The sequence below is a fragment of the Tamandua tetradactyla genome, chromosome 2 (genome assembly GCF_023851605.1).
Source record: "Tamandua tetradactyla isolate mTamTet1 chromosome 2, mTamTet1.pri, whole genome shotgun sequence".
Classification (NCBI taxonomy): Eukaryota; Metazoa; Chordata; class Mammalia; order Pilosa; family Myrmecophagidae; genus Tamandua; species Tamandua tetradactyla.
In genome coordinates this window covers 141,512,279-141,524,085 of record NC_135328.1, presented here as the reverse complement: position 1 = coordinate 141,524,085, position 11,807 = coordinate 141,512,279, and the positions used below count along the sequence as shown (strand labels likewise).

Genomic DNA, 11,807 nt, shown 5'->3' with positions numbered 1-11,807 from the left:
AAATGTCTTATTTGCAAATAAGTTCACAGTCACAGGATCAGGACAAAAACCTGAATCTACCTTTATTGGGAGACAGGATTCAATTCCCAATAATTTTGGAAACAAGAAAGGAGTCTTTCTACTTTCTGTTTTGTCATGACTCTCCCCTGAGGTAAAGAACACATTTCTTGCAAAAATGTGGAGAAGGGAAGGTGGAAATATATAGAGAAAAATCTAATATCGATCTTTATGTTGCTACAAAGAGGTCCACTTAGCCGACATAGGCCAGGTTAGATTTTGTTCCCTTGAAGTTTAATATGAATAAGAACATATGAGAGTCATTCACTGCTGTAGAGACAGGATGAGTTTTCCATCTCTGAGAGATATGATATTTTAGATAGAGAGTGTTGACTCTTAGTCTCTGAAGAAGAGGGACATGTAACTCCACTTTCAAAAGCATAACTTAGTTTATATGAGAGAGAAATTTACATACATGAAAAGAGAATTGGGATGCAGAGTGGTAAACCACAACTTTCTGTGGTTTCCCAGAAGCTGATAGAAAGGTAGGGGAGGGGGTGGAGGTTCTTGGTCTCAGTAAGCAAACTGTTTAGATTTTACTCCTATTCAGAGAGAAGAAATAAGGCTATGTGAACTGTCAAAGTGAGGAATTGGGATTGAGATACTATATAAAGCTGGGCTATAGTATAAAGATGGATAAGAAAAAAATCAGGTCAGTGGCACATACAACATAGAAGCCAAAGAAGATGGCAGGCATGCTTCTCTGTCTTGGGGCTATGAAAACAAAACAGACAAAAAATTCTCCTCTAATAAAAACTGTAGGCAGTCTTCACTTGCTTTAGGTTTGAAATTTATCCTACCAGACTGGTCCAGGAATCTCCAATGCAAAAAATGAACATGGAAATGATTCTTGGCTAGTAGAGATCCCGTGAGTAGCTAGCAGCACGAAACATCGTATCATCGTACCATCCCAGACTGAACGTGTGCTGCAGAGTTATCCCACAGATAAAGCCCTGCCAAAGGTATGCTCAAGATTTAAAATTACAGAACGTATCAATAAATGAGATAAACCGATTCAGCATAGTAGTAGATTGGACTCAAGACCAATAAATACGCTGTTTGGATTTGGTGGCAGAAGCGAGGTGACGAAGGGGATGTCATTGTTTGGAAAGCATTGCTATGAGACACACACCTTGTACCGCCGCTGTGGCCCACAGGCCTACCACCTCCGGAAGTTGGTCTGCGGGAAGTACGGTTCCCCTGACAAGCGAAAGAGAAAGTACAGCTGGAGTGCCAAGGCTAAATGAAGAAATACTACCAGTACTGGCTGAATGAGGTGCCTAAAAATTGTACACTGCAGATTCAGGCATGGATTCCGTGAAGGAACAACTCCTAAACCCAAGAGGGCAGCTGTTGCAGCGTCCGGTTCATCTTAGGCATTGCACTGATTCATTGTGCAATAAATGTTCTGGTTTTTAAAAATAAAGAAAAAACAAATAAATAAAAAGAACAATATTAGAACTATCAGATAAAAGTGTAAAATGTGGATATTTAAATTATTGAAGGCATAAATGAAGAAATAAAAAATGCTATAAATAATGAGATGCTATCAAAAAGGACTAGCTAGATTTGAAACAGAAATCCATTTCAAACAGAACATCTAGAAATGAGAAATACAGTTCATGCAATATACTGGTGAACCAACAGATTAGACATAATGGGGCAGAGAATCAGCAAACCAGGTGATCAATCTGAATAAATCATTTAGAATTTGGCCCAATAGAGCTTGGAAGAGAGTGCTTCATTCTGAAACTATAAGAGAGTTTTAATTAAAAAAAAAATTGGTATTGTAAACAACAAACATACATTCTTGGCAAACAAACATCCTATACATGGTGTACAATCAATGGTACACAATATCATCACATAGTTGTGTGTTCATTACCATGATCGTTTTTTCAAACATTTGCATCACTCCAGAAAAAGAAAGAACTCATCCATGCCATACCCCTTACCACTCCTTCTCACTGACCACTAGTATTTCAATCTACTCAATTTATTTTAAGCATTGTTCCCTCTATTATTTGTTTATTTCTTATCCATATTTTTTACTCATCTGTCCATACCCTGGATAAAAGAAGCATCAGACACAAGGTTTTCACAATCACACAGTCCCATTGCAGAAGCTATATCGTTATACAATCATCTTCCAGAAACATGGCTACTGAAGTACAGCTCTACATATGAGAGAGTTTTAAAGACACTGAGTATATCATGAGAAGGTTCGACCTACATCTCATAAGACTTCCAAAAGCAGAGAAGAGTTTGAGGGAAAAGTAATTTTCAAAGAGCTAATGGCTAAGAATTTCCTGACTCGACAAAGATTAAATTCTCATTTTCAGGAAACCTAATAAATCTCAAGTAGGATAGGTTAAAACAAATCCACTCCTAGACACATAGTGGTAAAACTGCAGAAAAACTTAAAAGAAAAAAATCTTAAAAAGCAACTATTGAGGATTATGGGAAGATTATATATAGAGTGGGGATCTCCAGGAGTCAGCCTTCCATAAGAATATAAAACAGGCAGGAACTATTTGAAATAACTATCATGAAACTCTAGAGGACAGTAGAACACTGTACAGCATCCAGACAGGCGTGGGAGGGAGAGTTTGGTAAATCATAGTAAAGACCAGTGAATCGTTCTTTCAGCAAAGACCAGTAAATTGCTTTTTCTGTGTGGTCCCTCACTCTTGTGGTAGGCTACCATGGGGCCCAGGCCCTGGCAAGCTCTCTGTTGACAGAAAGAGTCATAAAAATTACAGCCGCCTACTGTTCACAGCTTTTTTTTTTCTTTTTAGGGTGCATGGACCCGGAATCAAATCGGGTCTCCCACCTGGAAGGCGAGCAGTCCACCACGGAACCACCCGTATGCCCCGTACATGGCTTTTGATTAGTGACTCCGGGTTTCTGGGGGGCCTGGCTGGGAGGGTGGCCATTGTTTAATCCTTTCCTGGACAAAAGTGACTGTGGAGGAGACTTTAAGACACTGTGTTTCTCAGGGCTGAGCTGGACAGATTCCATGGCTGCATTTGCTGGGCACGTCAAGAGACCTCAGCTTTGGGGAGCTGTGGAAAAGACTCCCAGGGTCTTTCTTGATCCTATCTCCCAGGCTGTTTGGAGCTGGTCTCTTTGAAAGGAGTGTATGACATTATAGAAGCAGACAGCCTGGGACAAAGGTGTGCCTGTTCTAAACATTGGGGATAGAGAAGTCCGTCTCCCGGGGGAACTCCAAGACCACTGATATGCACAAGCCCAGGGCAAGACACAGACCCAGCGAGACAGGGAGAGGATTGTGTATACGGCATTCACCTTGGCAGACCTTCCTGGTAGGAAGGCTGACGTTCGAGAAAATCTCTGTCTTATCACCATCTGGTTATAAAATCAAGTAACAGACATCTCAAGGAATAAACAGCAGAAGTAACGTTTTAAAATCTTAAAATGTACAGTGTGCAAAAAACAAAGAAACAGGGGGCGGTGCGACAGTGGCTCAGTGGCAGAGTTCTCACCTACCATGCCAGAGACCCGGGTTCAATTCCCGGTGCCTGCCCATGTAAAACAAAAATGAACAAACAAATATACCCCAAAGAAACAGGAAATGATGCCCCATTCAAAGGGAGAGGATAAAAATTCACAATAAACCAACAAAGAAGACCAGAATGTGACATACCAAACAAAGACTTTAAAAAAATGATCTTAAAACGTTCAAGGAGATAAGGGAAAATGCAGAGAAGGAACTAAAGGATATTAGGAAAATAATGCACGAGCAATATGAGAATCTTAGTATAGACATAGAAATTTTAAAAAGCAACCAAACAGAACTACTGGAGTTGAAGACCACAATAACTGAAATGAAAAATTTCCCAGGAGAGTTTCAAGAGAAGCTTGGAGCTAGCAGAAGAAAGAATAGAACTCGAAAACAAGACAATTGAAATGAGATAGGCTGAGGAGCAGGAAGAAAAAAGAATGACATAGAATGAAAATCATCTAAGATACCCCTGTGACATCATCAAGCATGCTAATATTCATAGTATAGGCATCCCAGAAGAGAGAAAGGTCTGCAGAATGAATATTCAAAGAAATAATGACAAAGGACACCCAAACTTAGCAAAAGACACGAACATGCACATCCAAGAAGCCCAGAGAACACCAAACAAGATAAACATGGAGAAAATACCCCTATCATACACTGATGACACCATTGAATGCAAAGGACAGAGATTTTTGAAAGCTGTGAGAGAAAAGCAACTGCTGTAGCAAGGGAGTGCCAGTTAGAGTGAGTGCCAATTTCTCATCAGAAACTATGGAGACAACAGCGTTCTTCTTCTTCTTTTTTTTTTTTTTCTATTTCTTTTTTGGAGTGATGCAAATATTCTAAAAATGATCATGATGACGAATACACAACTATATGATGATATCGTGAGCCATTGATTGTGTACTTTGGATGGACTCTTTAGGGCACATAAAGATACCACAATAAAAGTATTTTAAGAAATAAAAATTAAAATTAGGGAGCGATTAAGACACTCCCAGATAAACAAAAGCTGAGATAAGCACAAGCAATGCTTAAGGGAATTCTTCAGTCTGAAAGGAAAGGATACTGGTTGGTGGTTCCAAGCAGCGTAAAGAAATAAAGACCTGCAGTAAAGGTAACCATTAGAGTAATTATAAATGCCAGTATTACCGTATTGTATCCTATTGCAGAGCCCCAAAACATATGACGCGAATACTGATAGATTTGAAATGAGAAACTGACTTTTCTGCATTAACAGTAGGAGACTTTTGGGGGTGGAGGGCATCATGGTGGTGGCACTGGATCGGGTCCATTAAGCAGGTTCGGATTCAGTTCTGCCCCTCCGAGAAGGACACAGGGTCGATGACGACCTTTCTTCAGGAGGTGAGCAGCGAGAAGGTCGGCTCCACCAATCTCAACTGCTCGGTGATTGCTGCCTGATTATGCGGGGCGCCGAGCTCACCCCCCAGGAGATGCTCATTACCCTCATCCCAAATCCAGGTCAGGGGTGCGGCGGGGAGCAGGGACAAGCCCTGCGCTGGTCCGGGCGGGGAGATGACGCCACAGACGAGGCCAAGAGAAAGATTTTAATTTGGAACTAGGACATTTATCCAAGAAGAGTTTGACTTAATCATTCATATCACCATCTGGAGGACTACGCAGCACCGACCCAAAACGAAGTCCTACAACTGCAACCAGTGTTTCTCGGGCGAGACAAGACTGGAGAGGAGTTGGATGACCATGAATTTATTTCACTTTTTTTGCCATCCCTCACTGCTTAATCCTTCAAATTTGGCTTCTCCTACCACTCAAGGGAGGTACCTCCATTAGTCAAATTCAGTGTTGTTTTATCAGTCCACATTTTTCCATCTCAGTTGCCACTCTTACTTCACTCCCTATGGAAATTTTTTCCCTTTAGGTCCTTTTTCTTCTCCTAACATTTAAGTATACTGCCCTTATCCTTCCTTTTTTTTTTTTTGCATGGGTAGGCACTGGGAATTGAACCCGGGTCTCCAGCATAGCAGGCAAGAACTCTGCCTGCTGAGCCACCATGGCCCATCCCATCCTTCTTTTACTTTGCTCTATATTCTTCTTGGGCCCTCTCACCCTCTCTCATAATTGAGCTATCCTATCCCAGCTAACCCCACCATTTTTGTTTGGCTCTAATACCGACTTCTGTGTTATAGTTCACAGTTCAGTTTACCTGTTATCAATCTCCCCCAAATCTCATCAACACTCTGTCCAAAATAGAGCATATACACATGTATTTGTTTCTCTCCAAATTTACACTTCATCTAGGCTTGAAACCATAACATTATCTCTGCTTCCACTCTCTCCCTTTCTCTGCATATCCTAGTAAGTTCAAAATATTCTGTTTTAAATAAAGCTCCTGAAATATTTTCTCCATTCCATTCACTATCCTGTATCATTGTTGGACTCCCCCACCCAGTCTTTCCTAATAATTTTTGCTGCTGCTTAATTGTATCTTTCCAAAGTACAGCTGTTTAAGAAAACAGTGATGAAAATGATGTTTTCATACTGGGCTACCACCTATTAGTGTGGATCATGAAATCAATTTCAAGTATTAAAGCAACCTAAAAAAAATGTAAAACAGAATAAAAAGTGCATGGCATATGGTTTTGGAAGTATTCTCTTGGAATTTGGTTTTAAGCTTATAATGATGTATATGTATAAAATATACTATATATTTTATTTCTATTTATTATATAATATATATTTGTGTGTGTGTGTGTATGTATCTGCAAGTATGGGTTGCAATAATAAAATTATTTCTTACTGTGGGTTGAAGGAAAAAATGGACGAAAATCAGTGGTTTATAGAAGAAGTTCAGAAGGCTCAACTATATAATCAAGGCCTTCTGGACACTGGTGCTATGTATTGTGCCAAATACATTTCCCACTATTTTCCTACAACATTACCATATGACTTCCCTGCTTAAAAGCAGGCTATCTTCAAAGGACTCTTTGTTCCCTTCCCCCTTGAAAAAATATCAAGAGGCAATGTGTGTAGTAGCTAAGATGCAGACTCCCTGGGGCTGAAGTGCTAGCTCTATCCTTAAGGAACCACGTGACTTTGGACAAATAACTTAATCTCTCAGTGCCTGTTTCCTCATTCATAAAATGGGATTAATAGTGTCTCCCTCACAGAACTGTTGTAATGATTAAATGAGTTAATACCTGTAAAAAAAAAATTTCAGGAAACTTTAATAGAACACTTTCTATAATGGATCTAGTCAGAAGATCAGTAAGGAAGTATAAAACTTGAACAATACCCTAAACCAGCTAGACCTGACAGACATATCTAGAACCCTTCGCCCAACAACAGAATACATATTCTTCTTGAGTGTACATGGATTATTCTCCAGGATAGACCATATCTTAGGTCACAAATCAAGTCACAGAACTTATGGGAATGAAAAGCATAGTAGAAGAGATGAAAAAAACAATGGAAACCTACAATGGTAGATTTCGAGAGGCAGGACATAGGATTAGTGAACTGGAGGATGGAATATCTGAAATCTGACAAGAAACAGAAAGTATAGGGGAAAAAATGGAAAAATATGGGCAAGGACTCAGGGAATTGAATGACAATATGAAGCGCACAAATGTGGGTGTCTCAGAAGGAGAAGAGAAGAAAAAGGAGGAGGAAAACTAATGGAGGAAATTATCACTGAAAATTTCCCAACTCTTATGAAAGACCTAAAATTACAGATCCAAGAAATGCAGCGTACCCCAAAGAGAATAGATCCAAATAGACATACTCCAAGACACTTATTAATCGGAATGTCAGAGGTCAAAGAGAAAGAGAGAATCTTGAAAGCAGCAAGAGAAAAGCAATCCATCTCATACAAGGGAAGCCCAATAAGACTATGTGTAGATTTCTCAGCAGAAACCATGGAGGTGAGAAGACAGTGGGATGATATATTTAAATCACTAAAAGAGAAAAACTGCCAAACAAGAATTCTATATCCAGCAAAATTGTCCTTCAAAAATGAGGGAGAAATTAAAACATTTTCGGACAAAAATTCACTGAGAGAATTTGTGACCAAGAGACCAGCTCTGCAAGAAATACTAAAGGGAGCACTAGAGTCAGATACGAAAAGACAGAAGAGAGAGGTATGGAGTAAAGTGTAGAAAGAAGGAAAATCAGATATGATATATATAATACAAAAGCCAAAATGGTAGAGGAAAATATTATCCAAACAGTAATAACACTAAAAGTTAATGGACTGAATTTCCCAATCAAAAGACATAGAATGGCAGAATGGATTACGACCCAGCAATACCACTGCTAGGTATCTACTCAAAGGACTTAAGGGCAAAGACACAGACGGACATTTGCACACCAGTGTTTATAGCAGCATTATCTACAATTGCAAAGAGATGGAAACAGCCAAAATGTCCATCAACAGACGAGTGGCTAAACAAACTGTGGCGTATACCTATGATGGAATATTATGCAGCTTTAAGACAGACTAAACTTATGAAGCATGTAATAACATGGATGGACCTAGAGAATATTATGCTGAGTGAGTCTAGCCAAAAACTAAAGGACAAATACTGTATGGTCCCACTGATGTGAACCGACATTCGAGAATCAGCTTGGAATATATCATTGGTAACAGAGACCAGCAGGAGTTAGAAACAGGGTAAGATAATGGGCAATTGGAGCTGAAGGGATACAGACTGTGCAACAGGACTAGATACAAAAACTCAAAAATGGACAGCACAATAATACCTAAGTGTAATGTAACTAGGTTGGAACACTGAATGAAGCTGCACCTGAAATATCATTTTTTGTTTGTTTGTTTGTATCTTTTGTTTTTTTTCTTTTTCCTTTTATATATATATATATTTTTATTAGTATTATTATCTTAATTCTCTTCTCTATATTAACATTCTATATCTTTTTCTGCTGTTTTGCTAGTTCTTTTCCTAAATCGATGCAAATGTACTAAGAAATGATGATCATACATCTATGTGATGATACTAAGAATTACTGAGTGCATGTGTAGAATGGAATGATTTCTAAATGTTGTGTTAATTTCTTTTCTTTTTTTTGATTAATAAAAAAAATTAAAAAAAAAAGAATGGATGCTATAAGTTGTCAAATGCCTTCTCTGTGTCTATCGAGATAATACCAGTTTTTCTCCTTCAATTTGTTAATGTAGTGTATTACATTAATTAATTTTCTTGTGTTGCATACTTGGGATAAATACCCTCTTGATCATCGAATATAATTGTTTCAATGTGCTATTGGCTTTGATTTGCAAATATTTTGTTGAGGATGTTTGCAACTATATTCATTAGAGAAATTGATGTCATTTTCTTTTCTTGTAATATCTTTATCTGGCTTTGGAGTTAGGATGATGTGTGGCTCCATAGAATGAGTTAGGTAATGTTTCTTCCATTTCAGTTTTTGGAGGAATTTGAGCAGGATTGGTATTCTTCTTGGAATGATTGGTGGAATTTACCAGTGACTCATCTGGCCTTGGGTTTTTTTGGGTTGGGAGATTTTTGATGACTGTAACTCTCTTTACTTGTAATTGCTCTGTTGAGGTTTTCTATTTCTTCTAGAGTCAGTATAGATTGTTTCTAGAAATTTGTCCATTTCATTTAAATTTTCTAATTTGTTGACATACAGTTGCTTATTGTATCCTTTTATGAACCTTTTCATTTCTGTGGGGTATATTAGAAATGTCCTCCCTCTCATTTCTGATATTATTTATTTGCCTCTTCTCTCTTTTTTTCATTGTCAGTCTAGCTAGGTCAATTTTATTGAACCTATCAAAGAACGAACTTTCTATTTTGTTGATTCTATCGTTTTTAATTTTAATTCCATTTGTTTCTGCTCCAATCTTTGTTACATCTTTCTCCTGTTTGCTTTGGGATTAATTTGTTGTTCTTTTCTATTTCCTCCATGTCTGCAGTTAGGTCTTTGATTTTTCCCTCTTTTTTCTTCTATAATGTAGGCATTAATGGGCTATAAATTTCCCTCTCAGCAGGGCCTTTGCTGCATTCATAAGTTTTGGTATGTTGTGTTCTCATTTTCATTCATCTTGAGATATTTACCGAATTCTCTTGCAATTTCTTCTTTGACCTACTGACTGTTTAAAAGTGTATTGCTTACACATTACATATTTGTGAATTTTCCAGTTCTCTGCCTGTTATTGATTTCTAGCTCCATTTCATTATGGCCAGAAAAAGTGTTTGAATCTTTTAAAATGTGTTGAGTGCCAGTAGACAGCACACTTCAGGAACATTTTCCCACAGCCCTAAGAAGACCGTGTGTCTTTGAACTTCCACTGCCTTTGCCCCCGTTGGGGGTGGGGTTGAAACAAAAGCCAGGCAGTCCCTATCCAGTGTGGGCCAAAACCGCAGCTTGAAGCTGGAATCCAGTGATGAAAATTTGCCGACCTCATTCTTGGAGAAAATGGCCCACCTCATTCTTGGAGAAAAGGGTTTCCACATTTCTTTCCAACTGCAGCAGTCAGCCAGAAACCAAAACAAGGCAGCTAGCCTCGAGAGTGGGTGTTGAGTGCCAGCAGTCACTGCTGAGTGCTTAATTCACAGCACTTTACTGCAGCATCTCAGTCTCTTTGTCCTGTTCTTCTGGATGCTGTGCAGTGCTCCCCAGGCTTCCAGAACCCCAGATCAAACAATTTCTACCCATCCACAACTGTTTTTGGATGAGGATGGGTACTGTAGCTCCCTACTCCGCCATCTACATGAGAAGTCCTGAATTTTATTTTTGATTTGTAACTCTACTTTCCATTTCTTGGAATTTATGGAGGTCTGGGAAGCCAAAGTATCTCTGTGCTTTAAAGGCACATCAGTTTAAGCAGTTCTCAGGTACAGCACCTGGTATTTATTTCTTGCCTGGCCACTTGGATTGGGGTTGCCTGTGGGTTCTCTGTCCCATTGTTATTGATATCAATCAAAAGTGATGCGTTTTCTGTCTGATGCACTCAAGTGACCAATTCATGGGCATGGCCCAATACTCCCAGAGTCATGGGCATCTCCTCCATGGGCCCCACAGGTGCTCAATTAATTTTTTAAAATGTGCTTGTTAAAAAAATATGTTCCTTCTGGTCCATAATTGTTAGTGCTCACTTCTGGCACAGCTCTTGACTTCCATCACTGTGGTGCTACCTATTTTGCATTTAAATGGTAGGTTCAAAATAAAAATGATAGCACAGTGATTGTAATTGCTGGCACACAGAATCATCAGCATCTAAAAGGGCTGTTGCTGTAAGCCAGGGAGATAGGGAGTGGCTTGTGATGAGCAAACGACAACCTATCCAGCAAGGACAGTGGAAGGTGGAAGAATGCATGAGGAAGGGAGTGTTGTGTTTATGTGAAGGGGTAAATGAGCACACCTTAGTTGCCCAAGTGCTGTCTCTTTGCTGAGGCAAGGAGCAGGTGAGCTAAGAGAGTAGAACGGGAGAACGTCAACAGGAAGGAACAGAGGACAAGGGATCTGCTGCGAACAAAGTTGGTCTAGAGGAGACAGCCATGTCTTTGGGTAATGGAAAAGGCCAAGGTGATCATCAGAATGAAGCAGAGTAGCCCAGCAATATCAAATGATTTTTTCTCATTGTAACTGGTAAATCCCACCCAGGCCTGCTCCAGAAACCAAGGAGGAGTGGGAGAAATCAAAGAATGGTGGAAGTTTTCAGGAAGGGCTCTAGGGGAGATCCCAGGAATGAAAACAGACGAGAGAAATGCTTGGCATCTTGGAAGAAAGTGTAGGAGCTGATGGATGGGCTGACAGGTAACCAAGTCAGAGAGGGGTTTGGGAGGACTGGGAAGCCTATCTGAGATTAGATCAGCCCCCTGGCTCTGTGTGTGTATATGTGCATGTGCATTCATGTGCACATGTGTGCATGAACATGCACATGTGTGTATGCATGTCAAAGCAATGTGCACCTGCACAGCCATGAAGCAGAGAGGGTCTGGGAAGTTCCTGCCTTGGGAGTTTCTGCCTGGTGGCTCAGGAACTATCATAGGGATTTCCCACCATCCTTCTGCCCCTTCTCATGTCGCTCTCCAACATTCCATAGCCCAGACGCCCACCTGCCCTGGTCCCACCATGTGTGCCATGGCCTCTGTCCAAGCACAAGCCCCTACCCATCCTTCAAAGCTGGGCATGAGTGTCACATCCTTGGGGACTTCCTCACCCTCCCCAGGTTTAACAAATCATCCACAGAAAGAGTATC

The 11,807-nt window shown here is 39.9% G+C and overlaps 1 protein-coding gene across 1 annotated transcript; it reads left to right on the top strand.

Moving 5' to 3' along the window:
• The first annotated feature begins 689 nt into the window (after positions 1-689).
• LOC143657563 (large ribosomal subunit protein eL37-like) lies at positions 690-1,433 on the top strand. Its single transcript, XM_077130096.1, is given in 2 exon segments — positions 690-709; positions 1,133-1,433. Coding segments are annotated over 2 exon segments (321 nt in total).
• The last annotated feature ends 10,374 nt before the right edge of the window (positions 1,434-11,807 follow it).